At 38.0% G+C, this 24,523-nt stretch overlaps 1 protein-coding gene across 3 annotated transcripts; it reads right to left on the bottom strand.

Moving 5' to 3' along the window:
* Positions 1-281: 281 nt before the first annotated feature.
* On the bottom strand, positions 282-23,887 carry LOC136714232 (ectonucleotide pyrophosphatase/phosphodiesterase family member 2). Of its 3 annotated transcripts, none has more exons than XM_066691617.1 (25): positions 23,545-23,887; positions 21,968-22,076; positions 20,492-20,647; positions 19,693-19,818; positions 19,271-19,331; positions 17,743-17,840; positions 17,522-17,601; positions 17,064-17,183; positions 16,201-16,256; positions 14,714-14,779; positions 13,867-13,939; positions 13,349-13,457; positions 12,960-13,085; positions 12,410-12,441; positions 11,998-12,125; positions 9,442-9,526; positions 9,267-9,354; positions 8,834-9,000; positions 7,966-8,011; positions 6,989-7,128; positions 6,548-6,683; positions 5,981-6,055; positions 3,975-4,107; positions 1,761-1,914; positions 282-880 (listed from the first exon to the last, which is right to left on the bottom strand). In XM_066691617.1, exons 1-25 carry the CDS (start codon positions 23,740-23,742, stop codon positions 710-712), a joined length of 2,733 nt encoding a protein of 910 aa, XP_066547714.1. In that variant the 5' UTR covers positions 23,743-23,887; the 3' UTR covers positions 282-709. The 3 variants fall into 3 exon arrangements, with proteins under 3 accessions (XP_066547714.1, XP_066547716.1, XP_066547715.1); XM_066691619.1 differs by lacking the exon at positions 23,545-23,887 and adding an exon at positions 22,327-22,751; XM_066691618.1 differs by lacking the exon at positions 20,492-20,647.
* Between the last annotated feature and the right edge of the window lie 636 nt (positions 23,888-24,523).

Genomic DNA, 24,523 nt, shown 5'->3' with positions numbered 1-24,523 from the left:
ATCTAATGTGATTGCAGTGGAACTACACTCCAGATTACAATAACATTAATCATTGCCACACAGCATATAAAACGTACACAATTGCTCAAATTAGCTACTAATAATTGCAAATTATTAGCACTGCAAATTACTATGTGATGCAAATGCAAAACTTAGCACATACTAATATGCACATACTAACGAAAAAATGTCATAAAATAATACATTTCGATTTATTACAGATCATTTCGTCATTACCATGACACCAATAATGATAACATACAAGCCAAAGACATCGGCACTCAATTTGGAAAAAAACTTTGTTTATTATGTTGTGATTTCATTGGTCTATAAGGCATAAATAAGTCAATCACACAGTTTAATAATACATGTATACACGCAATATTCACTGTAGTGTACAGTACAGCACCATAAACTCGCACTCTTGTAGCACCCCCTCAAAGCTTTCCACCTAAAACAAATCCCCCGAATTCAGACGTTTTTCAGACACACTAAAAACTTATTTAAAACGACATTAAACAAATTAAAAAAAATAAAAGAATTACACAAAATCAAAAGGTCCCTCCATGCTTGTTATTTTAAAAAAGGCCCATTTGTTAGATATGATTAGAATACTAATGGCCATTAAAACATTTCAGGAATAATAAATACGAAACAGTATAAAAATATACACCTGTGCATCTAAGATGTACCACACTGCGTTAGCTCTCTAGATCTCGCTCTCATATGTATGCAAGTAAGTCTTTAACGAAAGGATTTCAGTGTAACTTCTGCTGGTCTTGCGATAGAAGTCCAGGCCTGTCAGAGCTTCGATATCCCTGACCCGAGCTGTATGCATTTTCATGAGGTCTTCCACCCACTTGGATTCCTCCTCAGAGCTCTGCATTTAAAACAATGAATGAAGAAATTCATAAATCATAAGATGTTCTTTATTATCTTAAGGTTTTATGTTCAACTTCTGGTGAAAAAAACAACAAAAAAAACATCCATTTATCAGTTTTCATAAGCCACATCATTTAGTACAGGTTGACCTTTATGTTCAAATTATATTGTTTTCCCTATTATACTTTGTCACATCGTAATTGAAGTGACTTGGTAATCTCCTTATCTCATGTATGAGTTACATTTGTTTATTCTAAAAATGTCAATCATGATTTTGTAATATGCAAATCTGTCTTAATTATTAATTAACAAAATTGAGCTCTAGCACTAATCTGCTAAGGCCAATGCTCTCTGAACGTTCAAAAAACAACCAAAAGGTGAATACATAGAGCTTTAGAGCACAAATTCCTGCACTGCTCAATTATAAATTGTGTTCAGCAGAAGAACAAAGAGGAAGTGAAAGAAATATCATTAAAGGTCACAAGGGAATAGCACTCTATTACCCTTGCAGGTTGTTTTCTTTGAGAATATATCAATTTTGCCGATGCGGTGCTGGTACGGAGAGGCGAGCTGGCAAGGTCAGACTCATCAACAGCAAATTTCATGAGCAGACAGGTCAAAGTATATGGTATTGATCAGAAAGCACAAATACTTCAGTGGTATTATAAGCAGGGGAAATGATTCAAACTTGGCTTTCCAAATTGCAACAAATGCTTGACGTGCCAAATAAAAACCTTCTGGGAAGGGAGATCATTCCAAGAGAAACCTCAAGAACACAGGAGATTCCATGAGCACAAACACACTTGTTGGGTTATGGAAGAGATCAGGAAATAATGATGGCGGAAACACCAACGTCTGAGTGACAAGAGAGGACTTACATTACAGCTCTCGTCATTCTCAGATCTGTGAGGGAAGATGAAGGAGAAAACGCTGAGTGGGCCGTCGCACTTGTCCGCGGTCTGTGTGTAGTCCAGACAGCTGGTGATGATACTGTAGTAGTGAGTAGGAATCGGCACCGATCCACTCACAAACCTGTGAAGAACAAAAACACAAACCTGTATTGTAGCCTCACCCCACAGCAACAAAATCCACTGAGGTACAAGATAAATATCCACACATTAAAAATCAATGGACGTGACGTGGATCTATGATTGAACAATCTGAAGATAAAGAGGGGGGCGATTCACAAATTAGGAAGTCTTTCCTGATTGCTGAGAATTTACTATAAAATAATACTTTACATTCAACGGGTAGAGTAAAGGTTTAAAAATGATCAAAGCAGTTCTTTCAGCAGAAGGCACTGCTTTCACATTCTACCACCTCAGAATTGGTTCATGTTGTCATTGTTGGCTGATATTTCACACATCAAACCAGTTGGAACACTGCTGTGAGGCAGTTCTCATGGAGTTCCACATTTTTAAAATGTAAAATTATAATTCATCCTTTAAAAAAACAAAATATATTTTATGTTGTGTATTATGTGATTAAAAATTTGTTCATTTACATGGTTAAGTATGTAAAATTGTTTTTTAAACTCTCCATTTGTTTTCAGATATTTAGGGGCCGATCTTCCAAAGTTGCTAAAGGATTACTAGAGTAAGTCCATGACTTCTGGGATAACTCCTGAGTTAATCATTTACCAATTTTGGAATACCAGGCCCATAATTGCACTTTGTATTGCACTTATGATGTAAGTCATCCTGGATAAGGGCGTCTGCCAAAAATAAATAAATAAATAAATAAATAATAATAATAATAATAATAATAATAATAATAATAATAATTTAAAACCCATTTTGAAAAAAAAAGAAAAGAAATCACAGTGCAATGTTTAGCCACCAGGTGTCAGTAAAATCCTATTAGAATATATGAAACAATAATTGCATCATGTAAAACATGTCAAATGTGGACCAGCTGCTGAAGATTTTAAGGAAAAAGTTAATTCAGTACACAAATATCAAACTTATTTAAAGTATTTGGTTGCATGAATATATAAAGTACTGCATCCAGATTCTTGTAAACCTCAGGCAAGAGGCACTACTGGGTTTGATCAGATTAGATTATAGTCTCAAAGTTTATTCAACATTTGGGAGATGGCTTCCACCCTGCTTGGATAATTTAACACGGCTCAGTTAAATCAGTCTCCGTACAAAAAAAAAAGAACAGGGACAAACGTGTGTGTACTGTAGCTCAGTGTGTAAGAGTCCAAAGCAAAATTTCAAAGCAATCTGTAGCCTGAGAATTAATTAGCATATGGATGTGGACTGAGGAGTGTTTCAAATGGCATGGCAGGTGGTTAACATCTCACTTGTATGACTTTCTGCAAGGAAGTGGAGACTTGATTTCCCTTAATATTATATAGGACTGAAAGGCCAGGAGACAAGCTAATATGGAACCCAAAGACCAGGCCATAAAGAAGTTATGCTGACCACGGACAGGAATGGATTTATCCAGCTAAAATGAAAACTACAATGTGTCAACAGTGACTTGCACACGAGTCTTCTGGACTGATGTTGTAACACCTGAACTTTGAAGTGCCATGTACCCCATGAATATACTCTGCAAGAGGAGCAGGACTACAGGAGATGGTGATAATGTGGTGTGGCACAAGCTCCAGGGAAGCAGTTCTCAACCCTGGTTCTCTGGGACCTCTGACCTGCTGGTTTTTGATCCAACCAAGATCTGACCATTGAAATTAACAAGATATTTGCTTAGTCTGAGCTTGTCGATTATTTTAAACATTTTGAGAATTATAGTTAAATATAAAATTATTCAAGACTTAATTTGTAAGCTATACAATTTACACCATTATCTAATTTTGCAATTGTAAAATAATTGAGAGTAACTGCAGGTGTGCAAATTTGGTTCAAAGGTAAAGCATACAATTTTTTCGGTTATTCCCAATTTGAAAAATTACCACAAGGGTTTAAACACACACACGCACACACCTAAATAATCACTAGTTTTTTTCCTAATAAGAAAACAGCACTAGGAAGTGCAAATTTAAAGGTTTCTAAAATCAGTTATTTTTAAGAGTTCATATTTCCTATTGGCAAGATGGCCATATGAACCTTACTGCTTACTGCACTTACTGCTTCATTTTTTCTGCCGAGTCGCGTAGTCCATCGTAGTCAAAGTCGAAGATGGGGCCGCTCACCACATTAACCCCGTTCCTCTCGCTTGCGTAACGCTTCACCAGGGTCCTCTGGAAGTAGTGCCACACCCCTGCAGGAGAGGAAAACACAAGTCTGTCATTGCTCAGACCCGCCTGCGAAACAGCGGGCACACTCCAGATGGGCCACAAAATGTTAGTCATCACACTGGGATGAATGGAAACCAATCTCAACAAATGCTGCACATTTAATGCAAAACATGCCTTCCCGGGAGTGCTCTGTGATCGCGGCCCTGTGCTGCACCGCATGCCGTCGGTCTTCAAAGCGACGTTAACAAGTCCCCAGATGTACGCACTCGTGGCTGCATTAGTTTAACCCAAATAATTATTAACAGGTGAAAAGTCAGAGCTGGTCTCTCTGGATCCCTCTACGCTCCAGAGAGAGGGCAGTTTCATTCCAGTCAGAGTTTCATCTCTCACTTTTGCCATCAGGTTCTCATCATCCAGTGCTTCAGTCTTTCATATTTCAAAAAGCACTTACACTCACTGGGTTTAACATATTGTAGCGTGTCAGTCTCTAGTGCTACATGCAGTGTTGCAGGGCAAGCCGTACATGATTAGTCTTAGTGGGGACTAATGAATCTGGCATTTCAGCGTAGGAATAGGAACAGGAGCGCTAGGGCACCTTGCATGGAACTGTGCGAGGGTCCCTGTTAAATGAACTCACTATCATGCGTTATTGTGTGTATTTGATGGGTTTATGTTGGTTATTGTGTAGGGTGAATGTGTGGGGAAAGGTGAAAATGGGAAGGGTGGGGTTTGGATCTGCTCAGTAGTCACACCTAAGGGCAACACCCTGCACTATTAAGGTTAAGATTGCAACAAGAACTATTTTTTCACCGCCAAAATACTACAATATGATGTATGCAGCCACACCAAGTCACTCACAATTCTAACTAGTGAGGTTAGAAAACAACAGGTCTTTGTTAGAATCATGGCGCTCCATGACACTTAAACTGAGAGTATGAACTGCTGTGCTAATCTATGAAGTAAGGAAGTGGGCTGTCCGTATACATCTTTTTACTGAACCCGTCCTCAGTGGAGGTGGCTTTCCCTTGACCACATCACAGCTGCTGAATGTTTTAAGGGAAAAAGTTCCTTTCAGCTAAAACATCTACAGACTGATACTGATTTGCACAAAGAAAAAACATGAATTCAGCTTCCCTGCCCCAGTGTGCTTATTGTTTGCCTCCTGACACAAGATTAATCTATTTCCCCTGCTGGGGGATAATTGGTACCAGCCACTGAACAGAAGAGCAGCTCTGCTTGCACACTGCCCCTCTCATTGGCCTCCGGGTCACTTGATAAGCGACGTGCTGTGATTGTTTCCAGAAAACACCAGCAACGAGTCCACAGCACTGAAAGCGTCTCCATTGTTTAGCACTTTGCATCAGTGTTTACTGCCTATACAAACAAATCCATTCCTGAAAACCACACGCGCATAAATCTCTGTGAAGAGGATCATAAACAAGAAGGCAAATAACCTAAATAAGCTATGGAAATACAAATATAAAACTTGGATACCTAAAACTAATTTCACAAAGTTTGTTTTGTATTTAAAATTGTATTTTTTATTTTAATTTGGTATTACATTCTGCACTTGTAAGACATTGCATAGTAAAACACCCAACTGTTTCTAATAAAATGCGTGTGACTTCTTGCATTTTTTAAGGAATAGTACATCACCATGACTATATGGGCTTCTTTACCGTAATTTGATAAAATTGTAGAATTGATATGTTATTCAATAAGGTTTTTCTAAATCACTGAATGAGATAATAAATATTCTATTATAGTCTCTCTGGTAGAATATTTTGGGGATTTTAGGTTCTCTTTCTCTAGGAATCTCTTAAGCAGCAAGATGAACAAGCTAATTTAAAAAGGCAACGCCTTCTTTGTAGCATTTCAGCATCAAGATATACTTACTTTTAAAGGCTGGGTACATCGGAACAGTGTTTGTGATGAGTAGGGCATCATATCTTGCCTCAGCTGATGCCAGTTCTATCAATACAGAAAGGTAGGACAGCTTGCTTTAGTGTCCTTGTGGGTGACTAAAATGCACAATAACCTTGGTTACGTTCTGGAAAATATGAGAGAGAGCATGCAGAATGGATTCTGGCTTTCCAGTCTTTATTTTTTCTGAACCTTTGCCCATTCATATCACTCCCCTACCCATCCAGGAATACCCAAGTCCTAGAAAATAAATCACTCTGCATGGAGAGAAGGCTTGCACTGAAAGGAAGAATATTAGTAGACACCCAATACAGTCATTAAATGTTATTATACAATATATTATAATGAAATATCCAATCATACGGTTCAACATACAACTCTAGTCCTAAATATTCTTCTGGTCCATGGAACCAATACATAAATAATAATAGCAATTCAGATTCTTAAAGCATTTTATCTTTGGTACTTTGAAGGGTACAGATCACAAGAACCCAAAAGAGGCAACCAAAGACATTAGGCAGAATGCACGTCAAAACTCACGTGGTGGATAGAGGAACCCGTAGGATATCTGTTTGTCCCCCTTGTACACAGTGCAGGACTGGCTGTGGGCGGGGGCGATGCGGAGGTCAGGCCTCACACAGTTACTCAGCGAGTCCGGCAGAGGCGAAGTGTCTGCCTGGGTGGGGAAGAAATTGTAAACCAACGGTGACCACTGGTGTGGAGAAGAATCTGATCGATGATGGAACTTGTCCATCATTTGTGCAATTTGAAATTAATTTGAAAAGCACTAAAAAATTCCTTGGAGGATATTCTATACCATTTGGATACTAGTCCAGATTCTGTTTGTTTTATACCCTTGCTAGCATAATAATTTACTTTCTTAAATTCAGAAATTGTAGAAGTACATCAATCCTACTAACTCAATTGAAGAAACCTAATGAGAATGTGTTCGATTCTCTTTTCAAATGCTCGGTCACCTACCTGTTTGGGGACAGTGTATGATGTCCACAAAGGCATTGACAAGATCTCACTGTAACCACTGACATAGTCGTTGTGGTATAGAAGGCTGTGTTTTGTACGGTAAAGTACAGCAGGTCGGCCATATGGTAGATGCTTGCTTTCTATAAAAAGATTTTAAAAAATACAGTAATTTATACAATATACATGTATTAAAGTTAAATACACCTTTTTATTTCAATATAAAATGTAAACAAAAGAAAACAAAATTACAAATATGGTCTGCTTAAATTATTAAAAACAATGTGAAAGCATTTACAGTAGGCAGGCTGGCAAAGGCATCTTTTTGCTCCAACTTTTATTATTGATAATATTACTTAATTTAACAAATAATTTGCCTAATCAGGGTTTAATAATACATTTAAGTTGTTGGATAATCTAAAATTAAAACAAGCACTTGCATTCTCCAACTTGTAATCTAAACAGATTTCAAAGTCAAATTAAGCACCTTATACATTCAATTTAGATGTAAATTAATTTACACCTCTGCTGGAACAAAAACCTGCAGGCCAGTGGGTCCCCAGGACCAACTAATCGAACCAATTGAATGATATCCCGGGATGGTGTAATAAAAGGGAGCCATTTACAGAGACCAACTGCAGTTAATACTGGCCGGTAGAGAGAAGATGCAGTACAAATAAACTGTTCTGTTTTGTCCTATTTGTACAACACATCACAGTCACCCTGACCTGCACTAAGGCTGTGCGCCAGGTTTAAACCATTGACAGCATAGAGCACTGGGAGAGATAACACACTGCTTATAAACTCAGCTGAGGAACATTTAGTGGAGCCATGGCACTCTCTACATTTGAGACAAGTAAAACACGTGTATTAATTATCACAGGCATTATTTTTGTGAATTCAGCCTGTGCACTGCTAAACCTGTACATTTCAAGAGGGAAATGTCCAACGATTCCAAAGAGAGAATAAATATATTTTACCATCCGATCCTTTGCTTGTCAGGCGTGAGCTCGATTCATCCCCCTTCTGTAACAGAGAAATACATTGACGTGCTGGTACTGCAGCTTTGGAAAGCTTTGTTTTTTATTATTATTTTTTTATTCCACAGTTTAATTCCTATACATTTTCTCACAGTAAAGTAAAAATGCAGGAATTCTAACAAGTCAGGAAAATATACAGTTGGGTCCATAAATCTGGTGAGGTCTATGGGTTCCAGACTTCAGGCAGTCATTGACTGCAAAGAATTTGCAACCAAGTATTGAAACTCAGTGTAATTTATGATTATGTTAGTTTGTCCAAATACTTTTGAGCCCCTAAAATTGGGTGGATCACATATAAAAATGAGTGTAATTCCTACACCATTCACCCAATTTGGATGTAACTACCCTCAAATGAAAGATGAAAGTCTACACTTAAAGCACATCTTGCCTGTTTCCTTTCCAATCCATTGTGGTGGTGTACAGAGCCAAAATTATGACAATTGTGTCACTGTTCAAATTTGTATGGACCTAACTATGTTCAAAGTTGGCACTTTCCTTTTCTTCACCCTACTGAAAACCTTAGTACAATTATGTTATTCTCTTACGGTTTTCAGAAAAAAGCTAAATGATTCCAAGACCCCAGAGGCAACCAATTAATTTCCTTTTCTTGTACATTAAGATTGGCCCAGGTCAGGAAGATCTTTGCTCATGCATTAAACCTCAACTGTCACCTTATGAACTTCCTAGCTACACTACGGGAAGCCTTTGGAACTGTAGGAATATTATAGCTGTTACACCTGCATTCTGATACGGAGGTCTGTGATCTGCCAGATTGAACTCCTTGAAAACAACTGCTCTGTTAACCAACCTTCTCCTCACATGAGCACCCCAGGTCATCAGTTACAGTAGAGGCAGATACAGGGTGTGGCTTAGCCACTTCATCAGGCATGGTTGGCTTGAACGAGGGGTTTTTCAATAGGTGGTTCAGACTTCCGTGGGTCCCGTTGTTAGGAGCAGGCTTCAGACCCAAAAGGTCTGTGGGAAAGGGCAAGAAAGAAACAAAGATGCATTATTATTCATTGAACAAGTAGGCAGCCCAAAGCACTTTAAATTAAATTATTATAGTCATAGCTGTATGATCCTGCTTACAACTTTCTTTTTCTGAATTAGTTCTCTTCCAAATCCAAACCTGTCTGTCTTCTAAGAACCACAAGCTAGGAAATGACAATGGACTGAAAAAAACCCACTGCTAATAGAACCAAAAAAACAACATGTATAATAAAATGACAAACCAATCTTACCACACATGACATTATAGAGCTCGATGTTTTCAAATGCTGGGACCTTTGTCTTGTATTTAAAGGAAGGACCATACCCCAAAAAGATGGTCTAGACAAAAGCAAAAGTTATCCATCAGTATTCAGGAATTGACAATAATGACGGAATGAACCGGAGCTTGTTTTAAAACCCTCCTACCTGCATGCTGTTGATTTTATTGTCGTAGCCATGGTCTCCATAGAAAGAGCATTTCCCAGGGTGCTTTTTGCCATCTGTAGATTTCCTAGGTTAAACAGAAGACTCAGGTGTTAGTGAGAGGCATGAAACAAATCTTTAAGGCTTCGGTTGACCACCTGAAGGTGAATACCTGGTGAATAACGCAGTCTTAGGCTCAATTTAGTTATATACCGCAGTTGGACTGTCAACAATGGGGATATACGGACAAAACTACGCAAAGTATATTTCCCAACAATAAAGCACAGCAACCTTATGAGAAAGCGGCACTGGTCTTTTTGAATTGGAGGTTGTGCAAGAGGAAAAGAAAATCCCCATCCATCTAGAATAGCGAACACGTACTGAGCCTCAAGGGTTGCATAAGGTTACCGTTTGATTTTTGATTTTTAATTATTTGCTGCAGTTTCAGCTGTGATTCATTAACGGTTTCTGCTGGTAACATTAATTATTCGAGGAAATGTGGTGTTGAGAAGCTTCCTGCAGACTTCAAAAAGAAGTGCAACACAGCTGTGACAAAGGACTACTCCACATATTGCAAACCTGCTCCACAAACACACATGCACATATTGATCACGTGGTTTTCCGCTTGTTCAGTTAGACTTATGCCAATTAAGAAATAACCGGACAAACCAAAACCATGGGGAATATGAACAGTCCAAAACTAAACTGAAACATCCCCGCCCAAAGGTTTGTTGCTTATCTGTGCCAATATTCAATCCACGACAGGAAAGTACAGTTTTTAATTTGTAAGTAGCACACACACACAAAGGAAAATTAATTAAATACTGAAAACAAAGGTTATTCCATTGAAAGAAACACACCACAAAAGAAGTCTCACTTATACACAAAGTATATAGCCTACTGCTGCTCCTCTTTACAATGTAAACGTGTTAAAACACAAAACACACTTTATCCTGAGTGCTATGTAGCATTGTAAGACAGATCATAAGCATCTTCCCAAAATTAACTCGGTAAAAAGGTTAGGTTTCTATCCTAGGGAATGAAAAAGAGGTAAAAACAGCTCACCGGTTTGCAATTGCATTAAATTCCGAGCAGATTCCAGAAAAACAGTACCGATTGACAGAAAATACAAATCCACTCACTGTATACTAAATTGTATAATTTAATTTAAACTACATGTATACAATACAAAATAAAAATGCATTTTTCACTGTTTTCACTGTTGTAAATATTATTTTGAATATGGGGCCTAGTTGCAGGACCTCGGGTGGAATCAAATGCAATGCAAATGGTTGAGTATTAGGAAAAGAAAACAAATTCACTCCAGTACGTAAAAGGACGGTCCACGCTTCGTTTAGTTTTGTTTTTGCTCTTTTTAAGCATTTGTAACTCTTGGTTCAACCACACTCGAGGTGTTGTTTGCATGCCATTCATTACCTGTAGGAATAATCCGAGTGACTGCATGACTCCAGAGGATTATTAATGCCCGATTCCAACATCATTCTGCCGAGTGCGAGAGAAGTTACCTGCCAATCAATGTCTAGCAATTACAGAACATAGCCAGCCCTGAGCCACTACACTTGTAGGCCTCAGCTAGACCACAGATCCATCCATTTATTAAACAACATGTGTAAACTGAATCTTCTGCTCTTAAGGTCACAATTCCCCCATATGTATTCAGAACCATCAATGCATTAAGCTGGATAAGTTGTATGTAACATCACCCAAAGGAAAACCTAACAATACTGCTTTTTTACTGAAGATTGAAATACTCAAGTGATCTAATTCTCACGATCAAGATAACTCAAACCGCATACATTTTTTAGTTTTTTATTCCTAGTGGAATAAAGTGTATTTGTGAGCTCCTTGTACCGAGCCTCTGCCAACAAGATCAATTTATAATTCTATGTTAATGTATATGATGAAAGCCGCATACATGTAGTAACTAAATGGCACGATTTAAAAATTTGATATTGCCTGGGGTTCAGTAAACAAACAGCTTTTGATTATTTAATTTATTTATTTTGTCAATAGAGATTTTACACTTTCCCTGCCAACAGAAGTGTATTGCTGGTTCTTTGCTTGGTGGGAAAAATGTACCTTTTAGTTAATAAACTAGTGGTGCCAGTGATTAGACTGTCTGTATCTTTGCAAAGCAAATTTGAAAGATCTCATTTCATTTGATTTCATTTCTCTTCCTGGCTTGCCAAGTTAAATACAGGGATCTCCCAGCGAAGGGAACTTGTCCTTGATTTGATTCTCAATCTTTTCCCTATAGACTTCACCGCTCCATCGCCTAACACCTGATGGGGGATTTTCAGAGCAAGATTTTTCCACTTTTGTCTGGTTCTGGGATGGGAAGGATCTTTCCTAATTGGTAGTTTTCAGGGCTGACACAAGGGTTAGTGATGCACTAGGTGAACGGTCACCTGGGCACCCACCCCCATAATTCACCTAGACTGCCCAATTTGGCTAATGCTTGGACAAGTCCTGGTTTGAGGGCTCTCTCCTGGCCCGAGAGAAAAAGCTTACTAACAGGGCTACAAAACAGACCATTACCTTGCAACATGCCACTTCCTTTCCACAAGTAAATGTACGTCTTCAATTCTCCTGTTGTTGGCGTAGTGCAAACGCTTAGGGAGGTTCTGTTTCAAGTAAGGCTTAAAGTGCTGTTCAGTCTTTTTGCACTGAAAAATAAATAAATTAGTTAGCAGATGGAAGTTTTCTGTTTGATTTACAATTGTTTACAATTTACAATTCAACTAACAACAAAAGAAAGATGTGGGTTTTCATTTTTGTTCCAAAAAGAACAACTGCATTTGTTTGAGTTTCAATAATGATTTTAGATTTTGAAAATGTTTACTTTTTCTTTTACAATGCAAGCATCTTTGCAAAGATACTTTTTAAATACTGTACTGGAGCAATCTCCAAAGTTTTTGACTCCAAAACAAAAACCAGAGAAAGTACTCACGGTTAGATTTGCTACAACTGCTTTGGGGTCATCTGAAAGTGAAAATTACAAAGTTGTAAAAGTCTCTACATTTCTGAATGTTAATGAATTTCCCATTTCAATTGATTAAAAAAAATGATAAGTAAACAAATGGTTTTCTAGATACATCATGCATGATAAATACTCAGATAAAAACATAAAAACTGCCACACAGTACTTGTATCGAGTACATCAAGGTTATTTTGGTATAATTCTAAATGACTGAAAGACATTATGTTTTCTAACACAAATTTCAATTTGTTTTGCTCATGCTGTTCCAAGAAATACACACAGTGCTTTTACCTCAAATTAAGCAAGACTTATTTAATACCATAAAAACTCAGCGGTATGAATGGTTAATTGTATGTAAAAATAATGTGATTATAATTATAATAACTTAATTTTTTTTTATAATAACAATTTTAAGTTGCCCTGGATAAGGGTTGCTGCTAAGAAATACTATAAAAATAAATAAAAATTCCAGCATTATGCTATCTCACAATTTTTTTATGCATGTTGATTTGCAACTTACATTTGGAATTGTTGGGCGATCTGGAGCGAATCCTGCCTAAAGACCCCGGTATTAAAATAAGATCGTCTACATTCTGTAGGTAGGAGCTCAAGAACTCGGTCCGGTCACAGTGGGCCTCCTCCATTCCTGTGAACGGAAACAGAGACGTACATCAGCCCACCTTCTGTAAAGCAGAAAACAGCTAACAGTGCAGCAGTGGGACAGTCACAAAGACACAAAATAAATGAATCAAACCTGTAGCAACTTTACCATTACAAATGATTATCACTTATGCATTTCAAATCATGTTTCATGTTTCCATTATGTTTCCATTCAGATCTAAGTGTTGTAAACAATAGGCTGGACATGAGGGGGGCGGGGGGGATTGCTGTCGCTGCCAGTTTCTGTACCGTGGTCTCCCACTAGGATGACATTCACACAGCGATGCAGCTTCATCTGTTTCAGGCCGTCCATCAGCTGCCCGATGATTTTGTCAATATCTTTCAGTGGGTTGTTTAACTGCAGAGAAAATGCATAATATATGGGTGAATATCAGAGTATACATTTAATAAAAATTGTGCATTTTAAGAAGCTATAGCAGAATTATTTTATTAAATGTGAAATGAGGTTGCACCTAAACACTTCAGTATGGCTTTTTAATTTTAATCAATCAATATATTCCAGAACATAGCCTTACCCTAGACCACTAGCTCTATGCTGTGCTTTGTTTTTGCAACCAGTTTATCTTGGCTCCCCTGCCTTGAGGTTAGGAAATCTAATACAGACCCCGTATGAACACAAAGGGCTGTTTTCTATAAAGCACATCTGCTCTGCATTAGAGCTCTGGAGCAGGTGTTTCACATATGGAAACCCTGACCTGCATTAGCATTTTTTTTGGATTTCTCTTACAGTACATCACAGATCTCACCTCATTGCTTAAAGGTCCCAGTCTGTGGCCAAAACTATCTGGCTGCTCTGAGTGGAAGGCATAGACGTACGGCCTGAAATTACACAGATCAATGGGATTTTATTTCATTGGAACAGGGAGAAGACTAGGAAGGTTACAAACTTGGAGGAGGCTGTTTGGCCCATTTTGTTCATTTGGTAGCCGAGCAATACAAGAATCTTGTCAAGCGGGCCTTTTTGAGGGATCCCAATAGTTAACAACTCTACTTGTGAACAGCTTAAGTTAAACAGACAGGTACATACATGTGCATGTGTAAGTATAAGTGCCGGTTATGACCGTTTTTTATAACCGTAAACATACAGCTCTGGAAAAAAATGAAGAGACCACTTTCTTTTCTTAAATCAGCATCTCTACATGTATGGCAGCCAGTTCCATTCCATTCATATTTTTATTTGGAATTTGGGAGAAATGTTGTCAGTAGTTCATAGAATAAAACAAAAATGTTCATTTTACCCAAACACAGACCCATAAATAGTAAAACCAAAGAAACTGATAATTTTGCAGTGGTCTCTTAATTTTTTTCTGAGCTGTATGCATCATTTGCTTAGGCCATCACTAAGCTTACCATAACCAGTCAGATGCAGTTCTACTGTCTGAACAAACAGCTTCAGGTTGTTTTTTTAAATGACTGACACTTTTTTTCTATTACACACTAATAATAGAGGATGATAAAACAATGCGTTTCCAATGTTTTCATACACATTTTACTGCTTAATCTGCAAACTTCTAATAACATTTTAAGGATATATCTGTACATTTAAAAATAAAAACTTCTTTACAAGAGCATAAGGGGAACAGTGAAGTTCACCTTTCACTGTCTGGCAGATTAAGCCACTGAAGTATTGTCATCACTCTCCGTTCAAGAGGAATAACCCTGCAAAAATACAAAAGACAGACTTTAAAAGTAATTCTACATAAAAAAGTATTAAAGGGTATAATTCTTACTTTCCCCAAAGAAGGAAAACAGAAATATATATATATTATGAAGAATAACCTTCGGGTCAGTTATTTAATAAGTTGATGAAAGCTATCACACATACATAAACAAGCTCTGAATAACGGAGAATGTCTCAAGTATCATATCCTATGAAGAAATACATGGGCTCCTAATGCATGGAGCTTCCAATAACTCTTCAAAAGTGCTCTATATGGCAGCGTTGCAAACCTTGATGTCCATCTGATTTGGGAAAGCAACACGGAAAACCTCAAGAGCCGATTTCCCTGAAATCGCTTTTCTGTCAGCCCTTTGAAACCCTAGGCCTCTCATCACAATGCTCTCCAGACTGCAGGGTGTTGGCAGCTGCAAGTTCAACTGGCACAGCTGTTTCTTGTCAAAGGATGACTTCTAATTCAGCGACAGGGGATCTCTCACTAATTCACAGCAGGACACCACCTTCTCCATCGCTGAGCAAGACCTCCATGAAGCCAGCTCAGTTTGGATTTCACAAGTCTCATCCTCACATCTCCTTGCTTCTTTTTGGATATTCATAGGAGAACATCTTTTAAATAAACCCCCTTGAAAACGTGCATTGTGCAGAAACCGACTCTAAATTAACAGGGTTCCAGAGAGGAGTCGCACCGTGGAGTTGTGAGGCGCGCACTTTGTATAAATATGTCAATGCCCACAAATTGCTTGCTTCAAGGCAAATCACATCAAGTTCTGCCCTCAGCATTTCCAAATCAAAGACTCCAGTGTTTCTGTATGTGAGAGTCTTAGTTTTGCTAAAGGAAAGTTAATGTCAAGGTCAGTTTTGACTCATGCGGACTTGAGAACACCTATAAAATTGAAGGTTTACTCTTTTTTAAGACTTAAAAAAGGTGTGTGTACAATAGGGTTCACCTGAAGACTTTTTACATAAGATGCCACAGTCTAAGGCAGTGGTTCTCAATCCTGGAGCTCACAATTACTTAACTTACTTAAATTATTACTTAATAATTTCCTAAATCAGAGCCTTTTAGTTATTTGTTTTAAGTAAGTATACAATTGTATAAGGACATGATCTTATTAAGGAACCAACTTTGTATCAGTTACACAATTTAAAGATTCAAATGTAAATCAAATTACAATTAAGGGATCAAGTAAGTAATTGAGAGCTCAGCAAAAACCAGCAGGGTATGTGGTACCCCAGGACCAGTCTTGAGAACCACTGGTCTAAAGATATTCAATCCACAGTAACTTCATGGGTAGAGAATTATAATGTTAAAAGTGCAAATACAGTGTAAAAGTGGGGGAACAGCTACTCAAAGTGACCATGATTAAAATACAACTATTTGACAAGAACGCGGCAAACTTACACCGGCCAGAAAAAAGTGCCAGCCTTCACTCCTTGTTTTACCGATGTGATCCATATCTAGTAAGAAGAAATATATTGTTACAACACAGATTGAAGCATCTGGTCATAATTAAATTGATGAGCGCAGAAAGTCATTAATCTGTAATAGTAAAATAAAATTAAAAACACTGAATTCAGAATTTGGGGTTTTGGCTCACATATTAAAAGTAAAATTGCTGCCACAACAGGGAACAGAAGGGTGCCCACAGAAAATAAAAGCCTGCAAACTTCAAAGAACATCCCTTACAAGAAGAACAATGTGGTTCGTTCATACCATGATGGATTAAATGTAAATTAAAAAAATAATCGCAAAAGACAATTGAACTGTTAATAAGGATCGGCCAAACTTTGAAGTTTACTGGCTCACATAAGAAACATACACAATGGCAATGTAAACAAAACATTTCAGAATATGTAATTTCAAAAGATTTCTGCCAGCAATTATATGGTCTTCAATCCTAGCTCCTTTCACCACAGTAGATGCAGACAAACTTAAAAAAAGTTGCTGAGCTTGCATTAAATTAAGTTGACGTCATTCATTTTCAGATGTAAACGCAGTACTGCAACAATATAGGCATCAGAACACAGTTTCTGCTGATTTTCCATTTACTATCTTCCAACTTATATCTGTTCAGCTCTTGTTACACATTCAATAGTTTTATTTTCTTGCACAGAGCCAACTAAAACAAAGTAACATTAGGAGACAGAAGCAGAGCCAGCTGTCAGGCAACTCCAGTACAAATTGTTCACAGATGCAGAGTTTTGCTGTTTCTTTTTTGCTATGGCTCAGGGCCAAATTAGTTAAAAAAAAAACTAAAAACTTACTGGTTGACCTCCCCACCAACGATGATTCAGTTTCTCTCGACCTCGAAGGTTAAAGTTGGCATCAAACACAGGATCGTGCATGGAATTACCAACAATCCCATGTGACTCTGGATAGAGGCCCTTGGGAATATAAACACCTAAGCAGATTAGTGCGAGTTTTATTTTGAAATTATTATTTCATAATTGAATGCTGATTCTCTTCTTTTTATGAATTCATTGTTTAAAGAAAAATAATAAAAACTAGCTAAAACAAAACTTCTAGATGCAGCACAACAAAAGAAAAGCATTACAGAATTATGACAGTAAAAAAGTTAGAAAATGCTACTGGTTACATTTCATGTTCACATCCAAATGATTTTAATAATTTATATATAAAACGTTATATTTGTTTTTAATATTCTCAGAAAATAAACACAGATGAGGAAATACACAACATTTTAATAAAATACATCACTTACAGTGGCCAGTGTGTATAAGTTGGGAAAGGTTTTTGTGGGGTAGACTGGTCTCATATAAGGCGAGTGAGTACCACATGTTCCTAATAAATAGAAAAATAAAATACGTAATTTATGTTAAACCATGCTTAAGGACAAAATAGCAATTTACAACAATCTTCATATAACAAACTGAAAACTTGACAAATCACAGACATCCCTGTAAACAGTCTTGACAGTCTTACTCAGTTTGTCAATGTTGGGGATGACAGTATTGCCTTTCTTCATGTAAGAGGCACGGAAGCCATCAATTGAGACCATTATCAGAGGAGGAAGAACAAACCTTCAAAGAGGAGAAAAAATTATGAAATCAGCTGTGAAAACAACCACCTTAATGTAAAGAGCAATAATAAATGTCCCACTTATTGAGGACTATGCACAAACACATGTGCATATGCAGTTATCTCCAGATGTATTCATACCCTCAATTAAATGTCACTAGAAGTGGATTTAGCCAAGAAATTGTGGATGTATGTTGTGTATTTTTGTCAAATATAATACAGAATATACATCTAAAAAATAAATGTATATATACCCTTTAAACATTTCAAACACATAACATTCAACATCATCTTAAGATTACTGACTATCAAAAGCTATATAGTTAAAGAAAAAAATATGAATATACTATATTTCAACCATAATATCTATCCTAATTAAAGTTCAGAGCTTATGGTTACTACCCTACAAGGAAGAGGAGGAAAGATTTTACCCAAATAGGCAGTAGGAAATGTGGTTCAAGAGAATAATTCCAAGACAAAGAAAACAACTGGGGATCTTGCATCATCACTACCTCCAAGAGTACCCTTCAATGTCAACAGCATTGAAGCTCATGTTCATAGCAGAGTTTCATGGACAAGACAACCACTCCTGAAGAGGCAACATCAAAAGTAGAACCTGAATGACTCCCAAATCGATTAGCCCATGTTGGTTTTTGGTTATGCACGTCAGTGGTAACAAGAAAGAAAATCCAAGGTGGCAGGTTTGTTTCTCTGCAGATGTTTCGTTGTGCTTCTCTTGGAATTATACAGGGATACTTGGAAGTATTAAAAGCTGTTGCCCTCACTAATAAATTTAAAACTTGATTCTAAAGGACATGTTCAACAAATATTCAAGTTTAAAATGGTGAAGAGGGCATAAAGTCATCATTGTTGACCATCACCACCACCAGGCCTCAATCTAATGCAGTGAACTAGAGAAAGCAGTTGACAAGCACAAACAGAGCAAAGCAGTAGAAGAGATCCTCTATGGAGGAGTGGAAAAAGATCTCTCCTAAAAAGTGCCTCCCTACAACAAGGCTACAAAAGGCACATTGTCAAGTTTGTTTAAGCCAAATGAGGATTCACAAAATACAGACAGCTGGGTTCTGGATAAATTGGAGCATGGTGTATTTAGAAATACCTTATTGTTTTTGGCATATGTACTATTGAGCCATATATTGAGCAATACATAGTGAAAAAAGCAGTAACCAAATTAAATCTTCATGCGGGTTATTCAAAAGGAACACTAATGACTTTAACTGGATGAAAGCGTCAAGGGACAATTTCAAGTTTCCTTGTCACCAATTTGATTCTGGATTCTTCCTCCAGGATTTGTTTGGCCATTGTGATGCATGACATAGGAGACTAACCATTCTGAAACATTAATTAGTTTTAATGTTAGTGTTTGATTAAAACTAAGGAAACTGAGGTACACACAAAGAAGTGGACTCACCCAGCCGGGCATTCGGCACTTTTAATCTCCTCACATTCCTCCTCCAACCAGGAAGAGTCCCCTGCCATAGACAAGCCCAGGTCACTCAATATATTTTCCATATCAATATTTTTTCTCTAATCTGATTGAGGAACCATAGTATACCAAATATTGTCAGTTAAATGCTTCCTGTAGTCTAGTGTGGATGTGAGTGTGATATAAATTGATATATACTGATATAGAGAATATATGCAGTCTTATATAAAAAGTACATGCATGTGTGTACAATTAATCTAAATTTAAAAGATTACATTAACCCTTGCACTTTTAATTGAGAAGAACTTTAGAACCTTTCCCCAGTTTCTTAACAGGAGAAAACAGCCTAAAGCATTAATGGATATATTATGCATTTCTATACAATTATTCTGGCAGACATGTCTTACCTTTACATAGCGCCCTGTAGTTGGTACAACAGTCTCCTTTGCTCATGCAGTCCTCAGAACAATGACAGGCGTGATCCTCATTTCGGGCCTCTCCACAACGGTCCTTAGAGCATTCAAAGCCTAGAGCTAATAACAATAAACAAGCGGCTTTGAATAGTATAGTACAATAGATCATGAAATCAGATAAAGCAGTACATTTGCACCACACTACATTTCACTAAAAGAGTAAAGTGTGCTGATATGACCTTAAATTGGATTTGAAAAGTTCAGTCGTGGCAGTCGTTTGCCCTGTTAAAGTGACCGGATAAACCAAAACAAAAGAACAGAGACACAAAGACAATATAGAAGCTCACAATGACACACAAGCTTATCAGTCACTGACTGAAAGGGGTACAACTGTATCTGATAGTGATAAGCCCTGCAAATTAAGTAGTGCATTGTTATCCTCTTAATGATACATGTATGCCCGTAGCACTAATACCAGACATTTCTAGATATATAAATTCATACATCCATATCCACACACATTTGGGACACATTTGGTTCTTAATGTCCCAGATGTTAACAGTTTTTTTGTTTGGTTTTAAACTTCAATGAGTGCTTAACACACCCCTTAAGAGACACAATGACAATTTGTAGTATATTCCTTTATTTATTATTATGTTTGGTTGCAAGTAAAACCAGGAGAGGAATATGCACTCCAGGCACAGTGTTCCTTGTCCTTTGCTTGAGGAGTATATGACTTGAATGGGCTACCCCAAAAAAAGAGCATCAGAAAGTACTGCAGACAATGCATTACCTGTTTTTAAGCAATGCTCATCAAAATCTGAGCAGCAGCTGTTGTAAGTTTTGCATAAGTTGTCACAGCGGCAGCCAGGAGGTTCGGCTTCATGTAGTTCAAAGCATCTGCCTTTGCATGATCCTGAAGTGCTTACCCATGGGTAATCTGCAAGAACTACCATTAGGAACAACCGTTAACATCTGTTGGGGGCCACGCTTGCAGTGTGATTGCCCAAGCCAAAATCAAATGCGCGCTTTACCGGCATCGGAGATTGTTTGCAGTGAAAAGAAAGAAGGTCTGTGAGGCTGAGACCAATTAACCTCGACAAGATGTTTCTTGTTCCACTAGGACAGGCTCAAAGCTAAATGGGCTGGGGGGGAGCGGGGGCACTCCTTGCAAAGCATAGCACATGGCTGGATTTTGAGATCAGTATCTTATTAGCTGAAACTTATCCATCCTCACAAAGAGTCCATTAAAGTTCACTCAGCTTTCCCACAAGGTTTTCAGTAAATGAAACCAATAGATTATCTCAGTGTGGTGTAATATAGTCTAAAATACACCAGCAATAAATCTGAACTGCAAGTGTATTATTTTGCTGAATATGCAATTATCTTTCGTTCTATTCAAATAAATCTCCATTATCTCCAGTAAATGGACACTGATTTGATTAAAAACAGTTGCATATGCAAAAAGATTTATTTAATATACAAGTGTAAAACTGATTGTATATAGCTTTCTAGTGCTGCAATAAAGGCAAAAGCATTACATTTTAGCATGACCCACTTCACAAGCAGCCAGTCTGCATTCTGTATATAAAATGCAACAAAATGTAATTTGCAGATTAAAACTTAGCAGAGCTACAAGCTCAGTGATGTAGCTTTCCTGTAAACTTTTGACATGTTTAAAGTGGCATTAGTAAAGTCGACCAAAGGGTTTACTTGCAAGCCAATATACATAGAAGCCTCCCAAAATATACTACAGAGTGACTAGTTTTTTTGTGAACTAAAAAATAAAAGGCTTATTTACCGGTTTTAAAAAATCTTATTTGGCTCCCTTACTTATAACTATCTGTCTATCTCCTGAGCTCTTACACTACTGATTTACATGCGGTTTGCTTACAGGACATGTTTTTCCATCATATAATTCTGTTTTCAATGAAAGGTTCATTCAAGCAGAGTTGGGAGTTGCATATTGTACATGCATCGCAATACACAAACCCACAGCTTATGTAAAGTGCAAATAACCTACAAAAAGTGTGACATGAGTTATTGATAGCATGTTCGTTTATAAAATAAAATAAAATGAATCTTCACTGTATTGCTGCTTCAGTATTGACATACATAATCATTCATCTACTTGATATAAACAATAGCAAATCTAACACCATACATAGGATACCCCAGTCAAGATGACTCGGATCCGTTAGTCGCTCAAACACTTGTCTGAAGATCACACAATGCACACAGATACACACATACATACAAATGTACTTACCATGTTCGGGATCTGATGGGGCTTCGTCCCATTCTCCGGAGCGTCTGTGGCGATTGTAAATGTATCCCAAAGTAACATTTGCACCGAAAATGAAGAAAGCGCAGAATACCTGCAGGAGAGAGAGCACACAAAAGAAAATAATACTCATGTTTACGGCGTTGTGAATGGGTCATGTTGACACAGCAAGACGCACGTAACCAAAATGCATGCTATCCTATACCGAAACTTGCAAAGAAAGTGTCACTAAAGAGACGCTTCACTGGGGTGATCATCTCGACATATCCATCAACATCATCCGGTGCAGCAGTTTGCAAAAACATATTGCAATTGCATGCATGCATACGTGTCCGCGCTGCTACCTGTCTAACGGAAAGCGCCCTGTGCTCGCCCATGCTGACAGCCCGCCCGGCGCGCCGCTGCTGCTGCTGCTGCTGCTGCTGCTGCTGCTGCTGCTGCGGGGAATGAAGTGCGCTGAGCTGCGCTGCGCTGCGCTGCCGGGGATTCGTGTCACAGCAGATCCCACCTGGTCAGGTTGTCAGACGACTTTGATTTGACCAGCAGTTAATGTAATAGTCTGGCACAGTGGAAATGACTTCTTTGATTGGAGGAAATGAACCGGGGCAATGGTTTCAAAGTATATTACTACTCTATGTGCGCTTTTTACTGCGTTATATAACCACAGCTCCTTCTTACGTGCGAGCGGCAGCAGTAGTGCGATAAGGTGGTAACTGTTCATCAGAGCAGCACGACACACAGCGATTTCCATTCGTGGCATCTGTTACGTGTTAGAAATATAGGTATCTGGTGGATTTAATGTTTGAAGAGCAACCAGAGTGCACTGAAATGGGCCAATGCATCCACACTACATACAAATATGAATCCTTTTAAAAGAAATGCATAATATTTCAATTACACGTATTGTTTCCACTCATAATAAACTATTCAATATATACAAACGAACAACAACAAACGCAATTTTAGCAAACAACGCGAGTGCACATTTCGTCATCCCTTAAAAAACAAACAAACAAAAAAAAACGAAATATCACAACATACAGAAATCTTGGTGACATTAAAATGTCTAAACCAATTAACACTAATAATCAATACGCTAATGATAAAAGCAGTACAAAGCGAAATAACACTGTATTCATAGTTACAGTCGTTTACTGCAATGGTGACGAAACGCATCCAATGCAGATCAATAATGAAACACTGAAGCATAACGCGAGTTTGAGCTGGATAAAATGAGGGGGTTTAATTCACTCTCTGCCTCTAGAAACCCCCAAACAGTAAACGTATCCTGTTGTATGTCGACTGACGTGCTTTAAACTACATCTTGAACCCCTTTATTCGACATGAGACTAATTCGCTGACAGACATACGTGTGCGAGATTGATAATTAACTAGATCCGCGCCTGAAAGGTTAAAGTGCTTGGACGGGATTACTACACCAACCATTGTCTTAAAACGCGTTTATCCCCCCAACATACAGCCACTAGTTTTTCAGTATCTGCTTTTTAAAGTACTGTGGCGCAAACAAACCCAGCACACAACCCCAGTAAAGCTTACCGTACCAGTTTTCCCAGCAGGACCATGGTGGGAAGGTGCTGTGCGCTCCGGCTCTGACCCCGCAGTAAGGGCTCTCTGTGCCAGTGCCCTGTGTTAAGTGTGGGGGCTTCCCAGCTTGTTTGCATTATTCCGTTTGCTTTTTTAGCCTGAACCAATGCAGATGAAGTAATGGTGACAGCTGTCCTTGGGGACAATGGCTCCATTGGCAGATGTCCTTTAAACAGAATCAGCCTACAGCTCCGGCTTTTACTCCAACGCACATGACCTGGCCTTGCAAGTCCTAGTCGATGTGGTGGAAGAAAAACAAGCAGGCGAGTTAAAAGTTGAGACACTGTTTAAACCAACAATATATAAGCACACAAAAAAAAGAGAGGAAAAAAAAAAAAGGTGGTTTGATTGTGCAACTGGCCATTCATCAATACAATCAATATAATACCACGCGTAGGTGTGTGTACATGTTATTTCGTGTTTGTTCTTTTGGAAATGAAAGCAAGTATCACTGTAAAGACATAATAAACATGTGAGTGAAAATGTATAAATTAACGCACAGGGTTGGCCTTCTTACACTATCTACCTGTAATCTACTATAGCAGTAATACTGACCAAGTTAGGTGGTTCAAGGATCATCATTTTACTTCTATATAATGAATTACAGCCCTAAGTGATTTCTTCTTTATTGTACTCTGGCTGACTGATTTTACTTTTGTATTTCACTAATGACAAGCAATTAAACTGACAAAGAACAAGAGCATTATACTATTTCTCTAAGGGATAGGGTTTATTTTGTGGCTGTGTTCATTCCAGTACAAGTACAGCAGTAAAACTATTGTTTAACCCCATAGAGTTCTGCTTTTGAGATGGGGAAGTATATTGATGTAGTGCAGGCTTTAGTGCTGGGAGTAACACTAATTTACCTCCCCAACTACCTGCAGTCAGCTGTGAGATGTTGTGACAGATGGCCTGGTGTACCCTGGGACAGATGAT

Source organism: Amia ocellicauda, chromosome 18 (genome assembly GCF_036373705.1).
Source record: "Amia ocellicauda isolate fAmiCal2 chromosome 18, fAmiCal2.hap1, whole genome shotgun sequence".
NCBI lineage: Eukaryota > Metazoa > Chordata > Actinopteri > Amiiformes > Amiidae > Amia > Amia ocellicauda.
Note: the sequence above shows the minus strand (reverse complement) of the source record. Positions and strands in the feature narration are given on the sequence as shown.

Excerpts from the sequence above, each read along its gene's own strand:
- LOC136714232 (XM_066691617.1), bottom strand. The coding sequence starts at position 23,742 with ATGGAGCCATTGTCCCCAAGGACAGCTGTCACCATTACTTCATCTGCA. Across the intron at positions 7,129-7,965 it reads GACAAGCAAAGGATCGGATG|AAAGCAAGCATCTACCATAT; the intron begins GTAAAATATATT and ends ATCTTTTTATAG. Across the intron at positions 1,915-3,974 it reads TCGGCAGAAAAAATGAAGCA|GTTTGTGAGTGGATCGGTGC; the intron begins GTAAGTGCAGTA and ends TGTTCTTCACAG.